Source organism: Agelaius phoeniceus, chromosome 5 (assembly GCF_051311805.1).
Source record: "Agelaius phoeniceus isolate bAgePho1 chromosome 5, bAgePho1.hap1, whole genome shotgun sequence".
NCBI classification, from domain to species: Eukaryota; Metazoa; Chordata; class Aves; order Passeriformes; family Icteridae; genus Agelaius; species Agelaius phoeniceus.
Genome location: NC_135269.1, coordinates 44,709,494 through 44,731,691, shown reverse-complemented (window position 1 = coordinate 44,731,691; position 22,198 = coordinate 44,709,494). Strand labels below are relative to the sequence as shown.

The following is a 22,198-nucleotide window of genomic DNA, read 5'->3' as shown; positions in this document are numbered from 1 at the left end:
GTGTTTGAAAAGTGGGTCTGATCTTAAACTGTTTTCCTAGACTATGCTATTAAGCATTTAAGAAATATTTTCATTAAAGGTATCATGATAATCATTGTGTTTCTAAGAATAGTTTAGTTTTGTACAGAATGTTGGGGCTTTTTGCTGTTTTTCTGACATGAAGATGCTTGAGCTGACCTCGGACTGGTCCTTATGAATGGGTTCTTAGGGTGGGTTTTCACTGGGGGAGGGATGGGTGTGCCTTGTTTGGTTTTTTATTTTGTTTTTAGTAAAGGGGAATTACTTACATACAGTTGTATCATTTCTGTCCACAATACAGATAAGTGTGAAAGGAAAGGGTTGCACATCTCTGTGAAAAACAAGTTCTAAGACAAGCAGACAATACCAAAAGATAATCATACGTGGAAGAATATCAACATTTTAGCTTTTTTTCCTCAAAAAAAGATGTATGGAGATAGAAAACTTACTTATCTTCAGTCAAAAAGCTAATGTATTTTCTAAATGGAAATTGGCCTAAGAGGTTTGAAAATGAGTTGCATCTGGCAGTTGGAAGACTTTGAGAAGATCCTTTTTTGCTGGGTGTTCAGATGAATAAACTTAGCTGGAATTTGGAAAAAAAATTTGAAACGTCACTGACTTGCTTTGGAAATTGCATAAGAGTTTTCAATTTATGCATATGTTTATTATGCATGTTTTTATATATTTTAATTTATGCATGTGCTTATGTTTGTTGCTGCAAAACAATTGCAGAGATAATGAAAAGTTAGTTCACCTCAAATGTGGTGCATGACTAGCTTGCAAACTCTCCATTCTTTGTGGGAGATGGATTCAGGTAAACCACTGCCAGGACTTCTTTAATCCTTAGTGATTAAAGGCATCCCAACTAACTAAAGTCTTCTTTGTCAAGGAGTTCTATAAGAAACAGATATCCAATAAACAAACAAAATTTGGTGAAATTATTTAAACACATCTTATATTTGAAGTATTAGGAAGGATTACAAATGAAATTGTTGGTGCTTTGTATGAAGATTGAGATTGCTAGACATTTCGCAGTTTAATTTTAAATATATTGAAATGAAAAGAAAATCTGGTTTAGCATTTGTACTTTGCTTTACTGTTATCTATTAAATATTGCTGCAAGGGGAACTGCATTTCTCTATTATGGTATTTCACCTTATAAAAGTTATTTTTGGTATCCAGATAGTGCTGAGCTAGTTACATTTTTATTAGCACTGGTCAGAAGAGAGGAAATGGTCAGTAAGTTTTACAGCTGAAATTCAAGTTAAATCCAATATCCTTTGTTACATTTGGATCTAACTCAATAAGGGTTAATGTAAATAATGTGCTAATGTAAAGACTTTGGCATTTAATAATTTTCTAAAATGTGTTGTTTCTAGGTCTACAGACAAGACTGTGAAACCTTTGGCATGGTAGTGAAGATGCTAATTGATAAAGATCCATCATTAGAGAAGTCCATTCAGTTTGCCCTGAGGCAGAATTTGCATGAAATAGGTGAGCGATGCATTGAAGAACTCAAACATTTCATTGCTCAGTACGATGCTGCCAACCAAGATGTGTCAGAGCCCTTCAAAGAGGGCTCATACTAAGGACAAAAATATGCTTTTAGATCCTCTGCATTGTGTCTGCCATAGTACATAAATCTGCTTCCTGTGGGGAAAAGAGGAACTTTTGTTTGAGGTTTGAACCCAAGGCCTGTGCTCCTTTCCAGTAGCTCAGGTGGCTGTTCCCTTGTCCTCTGTGGTCTCCACGATTGCATTCATCCTACCTGTTCTTGTTGACATATATTCCTTTGAAAGGATGTTCTTTTCAAAAATGCTGTAAAGCAATGAACTGCTTTTGAAACCTTACACAGTTACCTTGGAAAAAATGATCAGTCTAATGTCTGTACACTTACATTTTGATGCTCACAAGTGTAACTTGAAACATTGTATTTTTTATTAAAATTACATGAAGCCCCTCTCATTCCTCAAGTTATGCACAAATATGTCTTGTTATCATACATGCTATAGGAAGGGAAAACTTGCAAAATTGGTCACAGTTATGATTTAAATTATTTAGTCTGGTTTAATTTAAAAAATCAGCTGAATTCTGTAAAATTACACTAGGGTTTATCTCTAGTCTCTGACTGCCAGAGTAATTAACTACTTGATGTAAAAAGTGCTGTATTTTTGTTCTAATTGCAGGTTCTACAAAATGCCTTTTAAATTTTGGTGTTTTCCATATCATGACTCACTACTAGTAAGCAGTATTATGTAGGAGGGTTCCATTTCTTGTTACTGTTTGCTCTGTTTTTAACTACACTGTACAGAATGTAGCTGTGGGCAGCCACTGAGCAAGGAAAGGTCACTTTTCCTACTCTGTTGCTCTCCCCACTTACAACTTCTCAAGCCTTTTCATCCATCAGCTTCAACAATAAGGAGGCTGTTATGTAATCTTTATTTCCAGCTTTAAGAAGGAGCAGGAATTGGGGTGTCAAGGATGGACAAGGAAAGTGAGCAGGACCATCTCTTCAGTAAACCCAGGTGTCTTGGTTTGAAAAGACAGGTGTCTGCTAAGAAGGCAGGAGCCTCTCCTGAAATGGAAAATGTAAACCCCCTTCCTCTGAATTATTATAATTTTGAAATTAAGGGGCTTTCAGGCAAAGATATGGGAATAGGAATAACAGCTCTTTACTAGGAAAATTAAAATAAAAATGCAGAGATACAAAACAACACTGACAGAGTCAGAATACAACCTAACACCCTCTTGGTCAGTGTGTTGGTAGCAGTCTGATTAAATGGTGGCTGCAGTCCTCCTGGAGTGACAAGAGTGGTTCTGTTAAAGCCCTGGTCCTGTAGAAGGGTGTAGTTTTCCAGTTGTGGTGTAGATGGGCCTGATCTTCCTCTGGAAATCCAGTGGAAAAAGGCTCCTTTTTCCTATTTTGGAATACCTAAAGGTATTCCAAATCTCAGATTTTTGTCTAGGTAGGAATGCTTGGCTCCTCCCCCTGGGTGGAGCATCTCACGCCTGGGATGGTGTAATTTTCAGTCAGGCAGTGAGACTCCATGGCCCATTAACAGAAGGCATCTCCTTGGACTGAGGATGGGTCCTGGAAGAGATAAAGCAAACTGCCCCACCTGGTTTTAACAGCTGGCTCATTAACAGGATATCCCCCCCAGAGTTATGAGGGATGGGCATGGAAGAGATAAAGAACACTGCTCCACCTGGTTTCAACAGATGGTGATAGAATACATACTTCTGGTTACATCTTACATTGCAGCCTTAGAGACCAGGTTGCTTTCTGTTAGCTGGAATACAAAGTTTATCCTTAAGTCCTCAATTTCACTATCACTTCAAGCCTAGGTGATTCTGGTTAGTGTCCAGCAGCACTTTTGACCTGATAGAACAACTTGCAGTTTGGGAACAGTGGTTAAAGAAAGCCAAGAGGTTCCCAGTGAAAAATATTTAGGATGCAGTGCAATCCTGATGAATACATTTATTAAGGTACTGTTTTTTTATGAGCATTTTAGGAAAGTGATAATGTGAGTCATAATCACAGGGAGGTAAGTATAAGCATGATTGTTTTGTATACATTGCATTTAGAGCATGTGAAACTCTGTAAAAGGACTAATAACCAAACTCACTATTTCCAGATTTCATCAGAATGGTATGCAGAAACACAAAGTAGCCATGATTTGGCATGTACAAGGTACTGTATGTATCACAGCATCTTACACATGCAAATCTTGATATGGTGTATTAAATTTGTATTGCATCAGATTCCTGAGATGCCTGGTTAGTTCTCATGTCAGCGAGGGGAGGTTTTGCGTTGGCTTTTCTTCTTTTCTAAGAGTTCACATTGCTCCAAGGAGATGACCTGCAACTGGGATTGTGTGGGCTGCACAGTGAGTGGGAATCAGCTCATGGATCCTACAGGATGCTGATTTGGGGAGGGAGAGAGGAGAAGAGAGGCAAGCTATTGTGACATAGTAGTGAGACCTGATCCACTCCTTCTGGCGACAAACTGGTTACTGAGATCAGTTAAAGTCTCCTCTGATGCAGAAGCATCACTACAGCACTTCACTACTTCACTACAGGACTGAGAGCCTTCAGGATGTTACATCTGAGTTTCTACTTTGGGTTAGAAATGCTAATGGAAAAATAATAAAATTGTGTGTAATATATTTTTTATTAAAAATTGCCATTGTTACTGTACAGTTCGTTAGGCGTTTCTTTTGTTAGAAGCCTGATTAAGTTTACTGTTATTAAAGTATCCAAGTTTTCAAGTGCTTTTCTGTAAAGTAAGGCCTAAGTTTACACTCACAGAATCATAGAATATCTCAAGTTGGAAGGGACCTGTAGTGTTGGTTGAATCCAACTCCCTGCTCCTCACTGAGCCACTAGGAGCATTGTCCAGATGCTCCTTGAACTCTGGGAGGCTTGGGGCTGTACCACTTTCCTGGGGAGCCTGTTCCAGTGACTAACCATCCTCTCATGTCCAATCTGAACTTCCCCTGATGCAGATTCATTCCATTTCCTTGAGTCCTGTCACTGGGCACCAGAGAGAATTCATTGCCTGCCCCTCTGCTGCCCACCTTGAGGAACCTGTAGAATGCACTGAGGTCACCCCTTAGTCTCATCCAGGGTCCTCCTTTCACCACCTTGATCACCCTGCTCTGGGCACACAAACAGATTCATATCCTTATATTGTGGCACCCAAAACTGCCCCCAGCACTGGAGGTGAGGCTGCCCCAGTGCAGAGCAGAGCAGGACAATCCCCTCCCTTGCCTGGCTGCCAATGCTGTGCCTGATGGCCCCCAGGACATGGGTTGACCCTCCTGGTTTCCCCTCCTAGGGCACTGCTGATTTGAGTATAATTTGCCATCAACTGGGACCTCCAGTCTCTTTCTGCAGGGCTGCTATCCAACTTCTCATTCCCTAAGTTTCACAGGTCATCAGGACTGTCCTATCCCAGGTGGTGAATGTGGCTCTTGCCCTTGTTAAACTTCATGCAGCTGGTCATTGCCTCCCAGCTCCTTAGTCTGTTCAGATCTCTCTGCAGGACTTCTCTGCTCTTGAGGGAATCCACAGCTCCTCTCAATTTAGTATCATCAGCAAACTCAATGGACACTTGTCTTTCTCCATCCAAGAGCACTGGGTCTGAAATTGAGCCCTGTGGAGTCCCACTGGAGACCAGCTGCCAGCCTGAGGTAACACCATTCACTTATGCCTAATCATTTGCTTAATCTGAATTTTTTTTTAATTGATTAAACTTTACTTGTGAACTAGGGAGTCGTTTGAGTTTTTTGTAATGCTATTTCTGTGAAAGGTTTAATTCACATTTCTAAGTGACGAGTAACTGATTTTCCATATAATACTTGGCATTGTGTTGAATGTTTGCATTTGAACTTTGGTGATGTATGCTTTCAGTTGATGTAAGTATAATATAATATTGAAGTCCCTTAACTTAAGGAAGAAACATCGCTTTTATTCTTGCTTGCTTTACAAGTATGTATTTTGGATTAGTTTCATGTCATGTAAAAAAAAGTGTCCCTGATGTAGTAGTCAGCCTCAATGGGGCTCTGAAAAGCTGTAGGAAGAGCAGTGGGGGAAGGAAACATGTTGTGATGAAGGAATTTAATTTGTCACCTTCAGAGCTCCTGAAAACAGAAATTACTCCTAGCACTTCTTAATGTAGCAGATACCCTTAAAAATTAAAAAGAAGGTGGAAATTGAAAGAGTATGGAAATTTAGTGCTGTCTGCTGAGACTGAAGTGGTTACTTCTGTAACCTCACTTGGGAGAGTTCGCAGCTTTGAGTGACAATGTGAGCAGTAAAAGTGAAAATCAGCAACAAAACCACTATTGATATGAAAGGAGGTAATGCCAGGTATCAGAGAAGGACCAAAGCCTTGTCACCCTCTTGTCTGCAAGATTTTCAATTTTGATGAGGATAAAGTTTTACCTTGGTATGTTTTACTGTCAGGAAGGTTGTACTGGGTGTGGCTGGGATGGAGTTAAATGTTCTTCATAAAGGCTGGTGCAGTGGTGCTTTGCTTCAGGTTTTTCCTGGAAACATGGTGATAACTCTGGGATGTTTTAGCTGTTGCTGAGCAGAGCTTACCCAGAGTCAAGGCCTTTTCTGCCTCTCAGCCCACAGCACCAGTGAGGAGGGTGGGAGTGCACAAGATGTTGGGAGGGAACACAGCCAGGACAGCTGATCCCAACTGACCACAGGTGATAGGGCATCATGCTTGGCATGTAAAACTAGGGATGGGGGTGAGGAGTTTGCCAGGGCTGCTGCTGTTCAAGGACAGGCTGGGTATTGGCTAGTGCTGAGCTAGTGGGTTTTTTGGTATCACTGCAGGGCTTTCTGTTTGGAGTTTGTTTGTATCTATTAAATGGTCTTCAGCTCAGCCCATGAGTTTTCTTATTTTTCTCTCCCCCATCCCACTGGGGGGTAGTGAGTGAGGAGCTGTGTCGTGCTTAGGTGCCTACCAGGATACATGCTCCACTAGGAATATGGGTACTACTTCCAGTAACACTAACCACACTTCAGAGCTTTTGTGACTGTATCTGAGTCTTGTGCTGGTCACAGACACTATATCCCATACCATTCCCTTCAAGGTGGAGGAATCAATTAGAAATATTTCTCATAACAAGTTGTCAAAAATATTAAGATATTGTATATGTCAAGCTGAAAAAAATGAAGTCATATAATCATCTTTAAACTTTTTTTTTTAAAAAGAAAGTATTAAGAAGCAGTTAACAATCTAGGAGAACTGTAATATTCCATAAGGTACTACAGTTTGGGAGAGTACATCTGGTGCATCTCAGGAGATAGTGTGGCATCAGAAGAATTACTTGTGGAGACATTTCTCCATGTCTCCAACATGTGACACAGCAGTAGTGGCACAGTATTTTGTTTCTGAGGATCCTGGTTTCCCATTTTTGGAAACTCAGGTGAGAGTGGAAGGTCCTAATCATCCTTGGAGCATCCTGGGGCAGGGGGTTATGAGCAAGTCAGCATCTCCAGCCCTGTAAGCCCTGCCAGTGTGGTGGCTGTAGCACATGGCTGCTAGGAAAGCTGCCTGAGCCCCGCAGCAGCCAGATGGAAGCACCCCACGAGGCACCCAGGCATGGCTTTGATCAGCTTCCACCTCCACAAGACCTGTGTGTGCTGGGAAGATGACCTATGTGGTGAGTACCACCTGTGGTCATTTTACCCTGAAAAATACAAGCAATTAACTGCTAGTCTGATTACCCTTAGCAATAGCCTAATTTTCTTTGGTGCAAACCAGTGCTCATGTTCATTCCCTCCCTTACTTCTAGCTGCTTTTGTTTCCATACTTTTCTATCCTCAAGAAGGGCAAGCTTAGTAAATACAAAAGCCATTGGCTTTCTGACCACCTGAAAAATGGAAATGAATGAAATAGATAATTCTTACAAAAAAAAGCCTGTGAAATGGAACTATCTTCATTAGTGGATATCACTGTTAAGAAATTCCTGGCCTTTATTTAAAACAGTGGAAGAAGTTTATTATAACTTTAAATAGTTCCTGCTCCATATCTGGTGTTCAAGGCAACCAGTGTGATTACCTCCTACTTTATAGTTTTGTCCAGCTTGCCTTCTAGAACCACTTAGTATCTCTCTTTAGGTAAGCAAACTTCAGAAATTATTTTGGGGGAAGGAGGGGGAACAATAATAAAAAAAAATCACATCCACAGGAGTGGCATATTGGTTGTAATGATATATTCCAAGCTTGTGTGGTTTTTACATTTATATAGTTTACATTTTGCTTGACCCATAAATAATACTTGCAAGATTAAGAGGGCCGTAGAGAGTATTTACATAGCCCCACCATGCATATAGAGCTTTTAATACCTAGTAGACAAAATTAAGCTGTTTTGCACTGAACATTTTCCAACTTAAACCCCCTGACTAAAATACAAGCAATATTTGATCCATAACACTGCTGGTAAACCCCTAACAAATCTAGTTTGATATTGTAACAAACTTCTTCAAATTCGGGGATATAAAAATATTCAGATTTTAAAATTTTAACTGTACAATATGTACATTAGTATTTGCACTGTTAAATTATGAATACATTTAAGCCTATGAAATACTACATTATAAATATCAATTTTTTTTGACTTAGAATTGCAGCTAATACATTTTAAAACCTGGATAATGCATGTGAAAAGACACAATTCTGGAGCCTAATCTTTTAAGCCCATGTGAAAATACTTGTTACATAAGTGGATCCATTGACTTAAATGGGGTTACATGCCTGAGCAAAGGACTCCAGCAGTGGTACCTCTCTCACTGCTGAGGAGTGGGGGACATGGCAGAAAAAACATCACCACTCATTGGCAGCTAAGTCCAATTTCCAGAAGCTGAATTAATATTTTCCTTTAAACAGGCATGAAAAAAACCCCAAACCAAAACCAGCCACCTCACACTTTCTCAAAAAATTGTAGAGGAAAAACCATGAAAGTTAAATGTACAAAACATTCACTGCTGCTTTAGGATACATCAAGGCTTCAAGCATTTCAGCTCCCACATTATGATTTTTGCTTTCTCAAGGAGCATTTTACACATAAAAAGAATTCAGTTTTTGTATGGAAACTTGAATAAGGAAGAGTGAACTTTATCAATGAAGAAAGGGCACAGTGTAGAGCCTTCTTTTTCTTGGCAGCAAGAGAAAGAAGTCAAAGAGCACCCCATGTGTCTATAGCTACAGCACAGGACTGACATTTTTATTTATTCATCTTTGTCAAATCCTCTCTCTCGGATAATTCAACGTAGGTGAATAGTGAGCATAAAATAAAATGTCTACAAAACCTCTGTATTAAGAACTGCAGTAACAGTATTTTGACAGCTGAAACACAGTATGTAAACCTAGCAGTATCTGAGCAGATCATTTGGCGTGGTGACATTTCTTTCTGGATGTTACTTTTACAATGTAAACTCTGGCACGGTTATCATTTACAGTGGCAAAGCATTATGAACTTCAGCAACTTGCCTAAGTACAATTATTAATATAAAAAAGATGTGGTTCAAACTGTAGCTACAGAATTGACTGGTCCTCTCAGTTAAGAAATACTAGTAATTAATTAAGATATAATACAATTTTTTCCTTTGTGTCCCCTCTTCTTCTTTGATTTGGTTGTCCTTTGTCCAAACTGAGAACTGGATAACGCAGTAGTTGGACCAGAAAGATCATCTGTGTAGTATGGATATCTCAATGACCGTGGCTGTGGAATTGGCTGTCCTAGAAAATATCCTTCCTCTTCAGAATCAGATGATGAGGATGAAGTTGAACACCAGGAGTCATCTTCCTCCCCATACAATCCAAAGAACTTATCAACCACCTGATTCCGCAGTGCATAGTCAGACCTGGTATGGGCATATTGTCCGTACAGCTCTGCATTTTGGATATAGGCCCGAAGCTCACGTGAGCTTCTATTCTGAATAAATTTTTCATGATCCTGAGGGGAGTAATAACGAAATCTCTCTCTTGGAGAGCATCTTCTTTCTGTGGCCAAATTAAGTGCATTATCTGAACGAGACTTCCTACTTCTTCTGCGGTGGTGAGAAGGCCGACTTCCACGCTCTTCAAAATGGTAAACACGCCTGCGAGTCCTTTCACTCATGGGAGGCTGACGTATTTCAAGGTTCTCATAACTTCCATTATCAATAACATCATCTGAGAACTTCACTTGTTGTGGCCTAGACTGGGATTTGGATCGTCTCAGTACAGGCACCTGCACTGGCTTTTCCTCTGGCAACACTTTTTCCTGACACAACTCTGAGCTCAGGCTCTTCAAGGACTCAGTGCTCCGATGGAGCATTGAAGAATTCAGAGTTCCCATGTTGCTCATCTTCTCACAGTCCTCCACCTCCAGTTCTTGGAAAGTTTGCAAAGAGTAGAGAGATGGCCGTGGCTTGCCTTCTCCATCCATTGAAGCCCCTGTGGTGGGAATGGAGAAAGGAGGAAAAAGAAAATGAGACGAGAACCAAAGAGACAAGTATTATAACAAAATATGAAACATTTCTTGTCACCAAGTGTTTTTTTGAACTATTACCAAAACCACTCCCTTCATAGTAGAATAAGCTTTGTTTTGACTTAAAGCATTTAACTATTAATTCTGATGACTAAAGAATTAGCTGTTGTGAGGACAGCAAGAGCAGAAGTTCAATGGGTTGAAAATTTTGAAATATACATATAGGTATGCCTTTTAATTAAAAAGGATTACTTAAAATTATTCTGCAGTCTATGCTTGCCATTCTTAAGGCTAAAATATGTCACATTTCTAGTGTTGCCAAATCCATGTTCCAGCTGTTCCGACAGGGAAGCCAAGCTTACTGCCTTACAAAGAAGGATCCTTACTCTCAAAAAATCATCAAAAGCATCACATGCCCTTGATGGTCCCAGGTGCAACACCTCCAGTGTCTCCTCCTCCCGTGACCCCTGAACCAAGCCCCCCTCCTCAGTTCTTTCATTGCTGCTTGACAAATGCAGCCAGCCTGTCGTTGGGCCTCAGCTAGACAAGTAGCTGCCCTAATTTGGGTTACAGGAGGAAAGGAAAGGAGATGATGACTGGACAACTTTTCAAATGGGTCTTAACTGCCAGGTTTGGGCTTTTTGTACAGAAATAGGAGAGGAAAGTTAGCACACACTCTATCCCTGTGGGGGATAAAGTCATGTTTGACAAGGAGGTTCATAAAAGTGCACTATCAGTTTCCCTTTAGTAAGTGGGGAAAAAGAAATCTCACAAATCTAATTGCCTAAGGCTAAGAAGTTTACCATCCTTTCAGATTTTCTACATATTTTTACAAGCAAATCAGGAAGTTATCTAAAGTGTTTTGTAGATTATCTTTAATATCATCCTAATATATAATGCAACTTCTTATACATAAGGTATGGAAAAATAGTAATTTGCTTAAAGCAGTGGTTTGTATATAATAAGTGTGTAGTTGAAGACTGCTATTCTGTTTAACATTATTGCTTAAAGCAAAAAAAAGGTAATTCAAAAGAAAAGGAGAAGAATCTAATAGGATTTTAAGTAGCAGTAAAAGATTATGGGCTTGATAAAAGCTGCTGCCTACTTTACATGCATCTCTTGATACTAAAGTTTTTTAGAAATCACTAAAATGAAAAATTTTCCTTCAAAATACTCCAACACACATGCTTTTGTTGACCTCTCCATCAAAACCATTAACTGATTTCCCCATTACCTGTTATGTTAGACAAAGCCAAGGAATCCATTGAGTCTCGAACACTTTGTTCTTGCTGTTTCAGGTCAGACAAACATTCCAGTGAACCTCCATACCACGGTGCTTGGTCATGTTTGTATCCTGAGGCCCCGTGTTCCATGTCTAGCTCCTGGATTTTCCTGCTGCTGGCAGGGCCTGGGTGGCTGCCATATGCAGAGTCTCCCAACCCATCTTGTGACTGGGCCCAGTACATGTCTGATTGATACTTCTTACTTGCTAGGCTTGGATTATTTTTTTTCAAGTCCAACTTGCTCTTGACCATGCTATCAGAAATCCAGTGTTCACTTGATCTAATGTCTACTTCAGTGGGTTGCTGGAAGAGGCTTTTATCACCAAACTTCAGAAGAAGTTGGGTCATGTAGTCTTCGTGCTCAGCCCATTCTTCAGGGTCTTCAGGCACATCTTGCTCTACTCTTCCTTTCCAAAAGTCTTCATTAACAAAGCCTGCCTCTTCCCTTGAAAGGCTTAAATCATCCAGCTTACGAGAAAGAGTATCATCAGCATTGTCTGAAAGGCCAGGAAATTTGTAATTGAGGGCCGGCGACAGGAGCAGAGACTGGCGGCACTGGTCGGCTGACCGGCTGCTCTTTCCCATGCGGACGCTCCTCCGGGAATCTCTGGATCGAGCCGACTGAAATGCAGAATCAGAAGAGTCGGAGGCATGAACATCCTCTCCCAGGCTGCAGGCTTTTGAACAGTAAATCTGCCCTTGCTTTGGAAGGAAAGGGCAGCCAAGCAAAGAGGTCTTGCACTGAGCACAAGAGAAGCAAGTTTCTGTGGCGTGCCAGTGCTGTCCATCATAGGTCATCTGAGCGTGGTCAACACCTGGAAAGAGAGAAAAAGCAATGCTCTGGGTCTCTCTAAAAATTTACTTGCAGAATTCATACTTCTGGAATGTGAAATAATTTCATAAATTGGCTTTCCCTTAATTTGTAAGTTTAATTCTTAAAAAGGACACACTTACCAATGTGTTCCCCACAGGTCTCACAGTATTCTGCATAGAGTGATTCAAAACAGTTACAGCAGAACGGGCGCCCATCCTTCATGATGTACCTCTGTCCACCCAGGATGGTTTCACACTCGAGGCAACAGAAGTGTTTCATGTGCCAGTGGCGACCTTCAGCTTCTGTGCACTCATCAGCAAAAATTATCTTTTCAGAGATAAAAGGGATACTTTTAGTTAAGTGGCCAAAACCTCACCTTGGGAGTTAGAGCATGTAAAGTATCTTAACTCTGCAGTTCACACACAAAATTTATTTTCATTTTGCTCCCTTTTGAATAAAAAGATAGAAGCAACAATCGCCCACAACAAAAATAAAAAGAAAGAAAAACAGTACATTCTACAGCCAAAAAAAAAAAAAGGAACCCCGGAACTCAACTATTAAAGAAACTTCTATAAGGATAATATTTTGTAATATTTGAGAATGTTCAATTCTAAACAGGTGTTTGCTTTCTAAATACCATCTTATTGCTTGTAATATTTTCAGTTTGACAAGAAATTAAATATCCCTTAGCATTCAAACACATCTATGCAGCAGTCCTGACTTCTTAGGTGACTGCATCTGGAGTTAGGAATTTCTGAAGTGATGCAGTTTGTGAACTGAACGACAGGAGTGTAGCTTGGCTGTAAAATGTGAATTCTCTACCTCATCGCAGGCTGAACATCGAGGTTTGAGGAGTTCAGCGTGGTGTCTGCCACAGTGAATTTTTCCATCTTGGTAGAAGTAGATAAGGTCAACAAGAAGCTCGTTGCATGTGAAGCACACGAAACAGGAGGGATGCCAGCACACACCAGGCCCAGCTCTTGAGGCAAAAACCGCAACTTCACCGCCATTGACTTTTGTACCGCACTAGGAGCAAACCCAGAAAGTGAGCACACTTCCCATCCAAAACTACTAGCTTCTTGCATTTAAACTAAGGTAAAACACAAGACCCAATATCAGATTTGATTCCAAAATTCTGACAAGAAAATAAATAAAACTTTAAAAAATTCTAAAAATTTTTAAATTAAAAAAAATATTATCCGTTTTGGTCTAGATGAACTGCATCTCAATGAACCTTTTGTGAATTTAAGTTAATTTTATACAAAATAACATTTTAAAGCATATGTCTGCTTTTTATCTGCCATTACTTTAATATTAATCAGCATTAGAGGTTTTTTTTTTTGAGTAGGAAATATATCAAAGACTCACTTCATTCCTGGTAGTATCAAAGGTTACATTTTGCTTAAGCAAGAACTACCGTCTTTCTTCTTCCATGCAGTTTCAAAAGAATCTTTTGTTGCTGTTGTTTTCAGACACAGACGTAAGTTTAAATTTTAATACTGAGATACTGTAGTCTGACATTATTCAGCCCAGCAGGTAGCCTATGGCACCAGTATGTTACCTGCTCACAAACAGCATGCATCACTGCTCTGGAGAGCAGTTTAATAGTGCCTCGTCCCAGTGCCTCCTTTTTGCGCTGAGAACTGAACATCTGCAGCTCCTTCTTTTCCTCTTCACTCAGCGACTGGCAGTATCTCACCTTCCAGTGAAAACACAGGAGAACTTGCATTAGAGACTGAGCTTCTAATGGAACAGATGAGTAAGTAAATGCATATATGCAAGGAATTCATCAGGCATGCTGCCAATTATAATTAAACTTCTCCTGCTTGCCTTCTCTACCATCTTAATATTTAGGTAATATGGCATAACACAAAATTAATGTGGAGAGGTATTTTTTTTTTTCATTACAGGAAAAAACCCACCATGCTAAACTGAGGAGTTGTTTAGGCAAGAGAAAGATTTTTAGAAGCTAGCCCAAAGTCTGCTGCTAACCTCAAATAACAGAATGAACCTAAATCAGCCATAATATTGTCCTTTAGATTTATGGTTAAGTGCCCACGACTAAGTGTTGCAGTATACACAAGACCTTAAGTACTGACACCCCCGCCCCTTTCCTTACAAAGAGCTTGTTTGTTATTTCCACTTCTACTCCAAATTACACTGCATAACTGAGATGCAAACCTTTTACTATCACAAAGCATCCTTTTTATGCGCCACAATGCAATTCCAGGAATTTGTAGGTTCCTGGTAATTGGTGGGTGGCTGCAAACACTATAAAACCAACTTGTGTTAAGTTTATTGCAGTGACACCAGCCTCCCTAACAAGCAAAGGCAGTGTCCTTCCAGACAGCTCTTATCTGCACACAAGCCAAGTGGACAGCTGAACAATGGACTCAGTGTACACACCGTGCTGCTTTATAGCTCAGATGCCACTGCAGGCCATGGTTTAGGCTTGTAATAAATACACAGGCAGGTAATTCTCCATGGAAAAGCTGCCAGGGAGACCCAAGCCCTGACAGTTCATCCTAAATTCTGTATTTACCTCGTTATCATGGGGTGGCAGCTGATAGAGAAGTTGTTTAATCCGGTGTTTCTCTCCAGGGCTGTTAACATAAGGGACCTTCTCCTCTGGCAAGCAGGCAAAATACAGCTGGACCTGACCAGGAGAAATGCAGAGTTCAGACCCAGGGACACACAGGCCCCAAGCACTGCCAGTGTCCTTTGGCTACTGTTTTGTCTCAGATCTCATTTACTAAGGAAGAAGAGGTCACGCTACATTAGACTGTGACAGGGTTTGTGCTGAAAATACAAGACACAGATGAACCAGCTCAGCAAACCTGAAGTCTCTGATAAAACTAGCACCCAGCTGCTGAATTGCTTTTCTGGAATGCAATTTGCAGTGACAATTAGGGGGGTATCATAAATTATGCACATTTAATGTTCTCATTATTCCCACCCCCTTCAGGGCCGGTCAACAACTCCATGGAAATTCTAAGTTTCCCTCTGCAATTTACCACACAAGGCACGAAGCTTTCCAGAAAACAGCCACTATATAAACAAATTTAATTTGCTCTCTGCATTTTACACATTGTTGAGACAAAAGCTGTTTTGTAGTCTCCTGCTGATCAGGTTCACCCAAAGCATCAGCTTTCATTGCTTCCATGTGGGCTTTGGTCAGAAGGTGGAAACATCCTTCCCTTGGGAGGAGGCTGGATCCAGCCACATTTCAATCAGATGCAAATTAACCAGGAAATTTTCACGGGATGAATGTTTTTGTATCAGTCTTTGCTCTTTTTTTTTTTTTTTTCAGAAGAATATTATGACAGGAAAGCTGTAATGAACACTATGACAAAGCCCAATGGCAAAAAATATTTTTGTGGAACAGCTACAGATTTATTGTTTTTCCTATGCAGTTTCCAGCTTGTCACGAGGCCTGGGGCTGTAAGAGCTGACTATTGGCAAAAATATTACTTGCCATACAGATTTAAATAATGCTCAGGTCAACAGCTTATTACTGTGCAAGACAGATGAAAAAAAAGCATTAATCAGTCACTTAAGTCAGGAAGCAATCAAAATTATGAGAGACAGGTAGTACAAAACATGACTTGCTCTTCATTTAACCAAAATTTAAACAACTGAAGTCTACTATATGCCCACTTGCTACTGACTATATTTCAGGATGCTCCAGGAGAAGATCACATGCAGCAAGAAGTAAAGCTTTAAAAATAGCTTATGCCCTTTTCTCAAGTTTATTGCACTATTCTCAAAATAAGTAATCTTTCTGGGGGAAAAGTCCTCCCATCTTTGGTGAGTTTGGGCTAGCTGGGATTATGAGGATATTTTAGGGCATTTAATTGTTCTGGCAGAATGTTAGCTCACTGTTTGCCTTAAGGTCTGATTCATCAGGATCCTTATAGATGCTTAAGTAAGTGATAAAAAGAGTTGCCCTAAAAATAGCCTGTTATTTGCAATTCCTGCTGACTTGTTACTTTACTCATTATTAAGAAAATCTCTGCATTGCAAAAAAGAGACATCTTCTGCACTTTTTTAAACTATGGACTGTATAGGCTTGCCAGGATTGCTCTGCCTCCTTTAGCAGATGTTGCAAAGCCACCCTGGCCATTTAACACTGAAGTCTTGAGTTCTGAATATTCCTGAGTACACAGCTTCAGCACAGTTGCAATATCATCAGTACCATGAATGAATACCATGAGCAGTTCATTCTGGTCTCCCACAGCAACTTGGTCAGCAATACTTTCACTTATATTCCCATTGCCATGTGAAGTTGCACAAAAAGAGGGGGCTGAAAAGAGGGGAAAGCACAGCCCAACCAAGCCACAAGTGTCAGCTCCAGACACCATGCAAGAGGAATCCTGGCATGAACAAATGGCAGCCATACAACTATTTAAACAAGCGTAAAATACATTATTACCTGTCACAGTGACTGAACACTTTCATTTATATGCGCTGTCGTACCATCCATATTCTAGATGTCAAATGCCTGATTATTTAAAGAGCCATACAAGTGCAGTGAAATACTTGGCCAGTGAGCACAATGTCATGAGGCATGCCATGAACTTTAATTTAACCTAGTAACTTCTTTTAAAAACAAAGCAAACTTCTATGCTGCTTTTACTCAGCAATACATACCTCTGCAGCATATACTTTTTGAAAAACCTTGACTGGGAACTTTTTTGGAACATAAAACTCCTCAGAGCTGAGAACTTGAAGCTCATTACACACAGCCCCATTGGACAGGAAACAAAAACGAAGTGAAAAGTTCTACATGAATTAAAGTTTTATGTATTATAAGAATTTAATTAGACTTACAGAGGCAGCATATCACTCCCTCAGATAGTCCTTACGAGGCTTATTTTTAAAATGCAGAAACATGGTTGGTACCTGCTCTGGTCTGAGGCCTGGGGGGACCCAGGCATATTCCTCCAAGGCACAGCCAGAGTCATCGTCAGAGGTTGAGCTTCGCTGGCACCCAAAAATGAGGTTATTGGCTTTGGGCTCCATCTCCAATGGCATAAGTGTGAAATGTTAAATATTTCAGCTGCAGCTCATCAAGCAGTGATCTGGAGAAAAAGATTAATACAACTTTAATAGATTTGAACATGAACAACTAATTATCAGTGTAAATGATCTTACAACAGTTTAGTATTCCTTGTGTTGCCCAGAACAATAAATTAGTGATGCTTCATTACAACTTGCTACAAGCAATTCGAAAGTGCTCAAAAAAGTTATGAAAATAAAACTATTGAAGAAAAAGATCCCAGAAACCTAGGCACAGATTACCACTTTTGGCAACCACGATGTATTTCAGTATTAACACTTGTCACCTTTTACAGTTCTGCTTGTTTCACATCACAGGATATATATATTTAGGTAAATCTAGCAAAGACCCATTGAGCAGGTACTAACAACAGGAATGACACAAGCTCTTCCTGAAGTCATTACACCACTAACCTAGTAAAACAAAAGACATGACAACCACTTGTCAAAAACTAAAGAAATTATTGGGGAAAGATGGTTGTGCAAGTAGCATCCTGCTGTTCACAAGGCAGGCACAGAGCATCTGCTGGATTCCTCTGAGAACTTTGGTAGAGCTGGATGGGAGCGGAAGGGCGTTGGTCTTGTTAAATATCTGAAATCCAATTATGCCAGATTAGTCTCTGTAAAATACATCATGATTGTTCTGTCAATTTAAAACCCTACAGGGAGATGATTTTGTTGATTCATGAAGCCTGCAGAGCTTCCTATCAGCGGGATTGTTTTGAGTCACAACTGGTAGAGAAGGCTCTCACCAAGATCCGCAGCAGTCTGCAGTAAAAAGCTTAACAAGATATATGTCTTGTATTAATTCTAGCAGAAGTTCTTAGGAAATTCAGATGAGGCATTTCAATGAAATACAGATAACCAAAAGCACGGAGGATTTGTCCTAACACAACAGATATGCTGACCTCTTGGGGCAGGGACAAGCTTGCTCCTACAGTACCACGTTATGTGTGAGCTGTGCCTTCCCTGTTTTAGGACATTCTTTCACCTGTTCATCTAAACCCACATCCAGTTTTGTCAGTGCTACATGAGAGCTGTAAAAAATTTTGATCTCCTAGACATAAACCTTGCTGGTGGGTCTAATGAGAAGCACAATCTAAAAACTTCTGGTGGGTCCTATGTTACATTTCCAGTCTCATCCCACTGTTTTAGAGAAAGTAAGTTGCTGCTAGATCACAGGTGGAAGATTTAAGACTGCTGACCCAAATATTCTGCTGGTTACTCAACAAGAGTTTCTCCTTCAAGCATGAGGCACTGGTTAGTGCCAGGTTCTGCAAACTCAGCACATAAACCCAAACCTGCTCCATAAAAAGTGGGCATATGCATCCAAAAGCTACAAACTCAGAGAAATTATAATATCTAGTATATAGTCTTATCTAGCCTTATTTTCAATATGTCTATACATTCCCACAGCCCATAGAAAGAGATGGGATTACTTAACTCTTCCACTGGGCTAGTGCTCCAAAAAATTAAGTTGTTTAACTTTACTTCAAAAACTTCTGGTTGAAAAACCTACCCACTATTTTTGGTGCACTGCTAAGATGCCAACACACTTCATAGCTGCACTGTAGTAGAAGATTAATTTAATATTTGAAGAGGCAAGCAAACCTGCCAACTTCCCCTCTGAGAATGGGCTATTTCTGGAAAGCTGGTGAGCTGTCAGGCACATGTCTGAAATCTTACTCAAGTTGAACAACCAAAGGTTAGCACAACAGCTTCTGAGCTTAACATCACCATATTACAGTCTTTCTCAAGGAACGTAAGTATAATCAAACTTAATCCTTAAAGCTCAATCCTATATATGCAAAACAGAAATACAAGCTTCCTGGTACATACTGCATCCCCATCCCTTGAATTAGTTGCTCTCAGAAACAAATGATAAGACAAGGAATAGAGAACTTTCCTCTTCCCACTTACTGGTGGAAGTAAAGTCATACATCAGCTATGTTTTTGTTACTGCTTGAATAAAATTGGGTTGTGAGGAAGGAGGGACAGGGGAATAATGTGATGCAGTTAGGAAAATCACTCTAGGAAAAAAAGGCAACAGTGTTCACTGTTGCTGATGGATAGGGATGCTCAGTTTGACAGCTTGTGTCACACATCATCTATATCCAAGTAATTCTTAAATATAAAGTCACTAGCAATATCATTGAGAAGCTGAATTCCTTCCAAGATGACCTGAGCAGCAGATTGTACCATTTCCTTTTAGAAAGGGGCAGTTTTTTTTTTTTTTTGTTTGCAATATTGGGCCACTCACTGACACCTCAGCTGGTATTTCCAATTCTTAGGGCATTGCAAGAACTTGGTCAAATGGTTCCTTTTCAAGAACTGACTCCTGCCCAATATCCCAGGAATAAAAGGAGTCAGTAGGTTAAACATCTTTGACAATATTTTATTAGGCAGCAGGACCTCAACCACATCCCACAGGAAGCAGATTTGAAACATAATTTAGGCAAAGAGACAGGCTCAGCTCTGGCAGTGCCTGGGCACTTGAGCAGAGTGTACTCCTGCCTTGTTCTCACAATACCCAACACTCCAAGCACACCAAGTAACTGAGTAATTGCTTCATACTGATTGTTCAAACCCTCTCTCCACAAGATCAAAGATTAACTTCTCCAACTTCTCTTGAAAGACAAGGAAACAACACAAAATCTGAATGCATGATGACTTATTAACTTTTCTGAGTATTTTGAACACTAAGACTGCATATTACTGTCACAATGAACAAAGCAGCACTGGACAAGGTCAGGATCTTAAGCACAGCAAAGGTACATAAGTGTAGGAGTGTTCCTAATTCCTAGGGAAGACAAGGCACTGGGAAGAGAGAGACAAAGCTGCTTTTCTGCAGAGACTGGTCCTGCCTGAACCTCCTCTGACACATCCCTTTCAGAAAGCACACACAACAGCTCCAACAAGAGGAAACCACAGACACACAGGTCTAGTTTCCAGTCACACAGGGCAGTTTGAAAGTTTGGCTGATAGAGAATAGAAGAAAAATACATCTTACCTCCAAATACAAAATGCAACTTTACAGTCAGAGTTCTCCTCCCCCAAAAAGGTAATCAGAAATGTTCAAAGCAAGGTCCGCAAACCTCAAGGAACCGAGATTAGGACAGCTCAAAGGACATAATTCACTTTAAAAAAAAAAGCTCCCATTGGATGAATGTGAAGCTGGCTATAAAATGATTGACAACACACCACATATAAATAGAGCCACATCATAAATACTGTGGGGTTGCTGAGAAGTAGGTTTCTAATCCAGCCTGTCTTAACAGCAGGCTATCTGAAGAAGTATTTTAGCAATTGCTTGTTTAGGAGTTCTTCTTCCTCTCCTGTTCAAGTGTAATTTGGTTTGCATTTTAAAACTACAGGGTTCTTCCTCCCTGCCCCCCAGCCTCACTCATCCTTCAAAGTGATCTGTTTAAAATGATTACATCCTAAGGAGGATTCAAATGAATATAAACAACAGCTGAAAAAATAAGTGCTTTCCAAGGGATGACTAGAAAGGTGGTCTTTCTACTCCTGCCATGACACCTACAAAACACAGCAAGGATGTGTTGTTTTGCTTTGCTTTCCTAAAGACCATGGAACATTTTGAGGTTTCAGCTCTGTTCAAATACTGCCTCTCAAAAAAGGCTTTATAGCCTACAAGGAGGTTTTTCACTGGCAGGTTGACAACTATGAATAACATAATTGAGTTACACAGCTAAATTTGATTTGAAAAGAAAAGCAATTACTGTGTTTTTTCCACTGATGAATTAAAACAGTCATATGACAAATTCCTTAGAGGCAAAGACAAACTACACTCCTAATTACAAAGCTATGGGTACACAAAATACTGGGATATCAAACTTAGAACAAAGCTGTTGCTGAAGCCTATATGAAGGTTATCCCCGTGCGAGGATTTCCAGCTCACTGATTATGTTCCCCCTGACCAGATAGAAGAGGTCACGATTTGTAAGCAAAGTTAGACAAACATCTCCTTGCCCACCCCCTGCTGTTTTACTCTGTCCTGCAGGGCAAATTGTTTTAACAACTTTTTTGTTAGAAGGCTTGTTAACAAGGCTATAGGGGATACAAGATGCATATCACATGCATCCATTCACAATGAAGGCTCAACGACTCGAGATTAGCACCGGTCAGCCCATTCACCTGCGTATTTAATCTCTGGTGTAGGATAACTACATTAGAAGAGGAAGGGCGCAATATAACAACAATAAACCACCATAAAGTAACTATTAATAATTCAAAGCCCATTTCCAATGTGCATTATGCACGTGATCAGGAAGTCCCATTCCCTAGCTACAGTACAAATAACATACCTACGGTGAGCTCTGTAGCTCTCTGTGTGGGAAATTCGGATCCAGAACTGATAAGGAGAATCTGCATCAGCACCAGCACACAGCTGCTGGGTCCTTTTGAGTAATGAACTACCCAGAGTCTACTTGTTCTTTCAAAATACCTTTAGATGGACCCTCGAAGAACTGTTTTTCTTTTTTTAGCCAGTCTACAAGGAGCAAGAGAGGAGTTAACTGCTTTCCCCCTCTAGCATCCTAGTGCCAAGACCACTTTTCCAAGTGGAAGTGAGACGATCCTTCTCACGGTATTTTCTTTAGACGAGCCATACTGCAAAGGCAGGCTACCTGCATTTAGCAAAAGGAGGAAGCCCCGTGACAAAGCATCGCCCCATGCCAACAGATCTGATTTGGCCGTGTTATCCTTGGCTCTGCACATCGCTGATGGAAACTCAAGCACACACTGCAGTGAGGCAAGACCCAAACCTCCAGCCGAGAAAGAGGTATTCTCACGGATGTTCCCCCCCACCTCTCTCCTTAAGAGGGTGTACAGATTTAGAAAGACGGAAATCTTGCCTTTTACAGTCTCCCATTGATTTTTAAAATTCTATTTTAAACAGCAGCCAGACTTTACTCCAATGTACACATATACTCAGGTTTCACCCCATCACCTGTTGGCTGTCGAACAACACCCTTCTTTGTTAGGGCTCACAGCCCTCATTTGAGACAAGTTTCC

At 40.3% G+C, this 22,198-nt stretch overlaps 2 protein-coding genes across 5 annotated transcripts in view; one reads left to right on the top strand and one right to left on the bottom strand.

The window, feature by feature from the left end:
• The window catches only part of PPHLN1 (periphilin 1), a 63,991-nt gene extending 59,776 nt beyond the window's left edge, over positions 1-4,215 (top strand). For both annotated transcript variants that reach the window (XM_077178899.1, XM_054631833.2), the window contains exon 10: positions 1,398-4,215. In XM_077178899.1, coding sequence (XP_077035014.1) covers positions 1,398-1,607 — 210 coding nt within the window. In that variant the 3' untranslated portion in view covers positions 1,608-4,215. The remainder of the gene's footprint in view (positions 1-1,397) is intronic.
• A 3,521-nt stretch (positions 4,216-7,736) lies between these two features.
• Positions 7,737-22,198, bottom strand: part of PRICKLE1 (prickle planar cell polarity protein 1) — a 65,803-nt gene continuing 51,341 nt past the window's right edge. For all 3 annotated transcript variants that reach the window (XM_054631472.2, XM_077178898.1, XM_077178897.1), the window contains exons 2-8: positions 17,009-17,187; positions 14,649-14,762; positions 13,668-13,805; positions 12,929-13,132; positions 12,247-12,433; positions 11,244-12,107; positions 7,737-9,975 (exon numbers count right to left, since the gene is read on the bottom strand). In XM_054631472.2, coding sequence (XP_054487447.2) covers positions 9,119-9,975; positions 11,244-12,107; positions 12,247-12,433; positions 12,929-13,132; positions 13,668-13,805; positions 14,649-14,762; positions 17,009-17,140 — 2,496 coding nt within the window. In that variant the 5' untranslated portion in view covers positions 17,141-17,187 and the 3' untranslated portion in view covers positions 7,737-9,118. The remainder of the gene's footprint in view (positions 9,976-11,243; positions 12,108-12,246; positions 12,434-12,928; positions 13,133-13,667; positions 13,806-14,648; positions 14,763-17,008; positions 17,188-22,198) is intronic.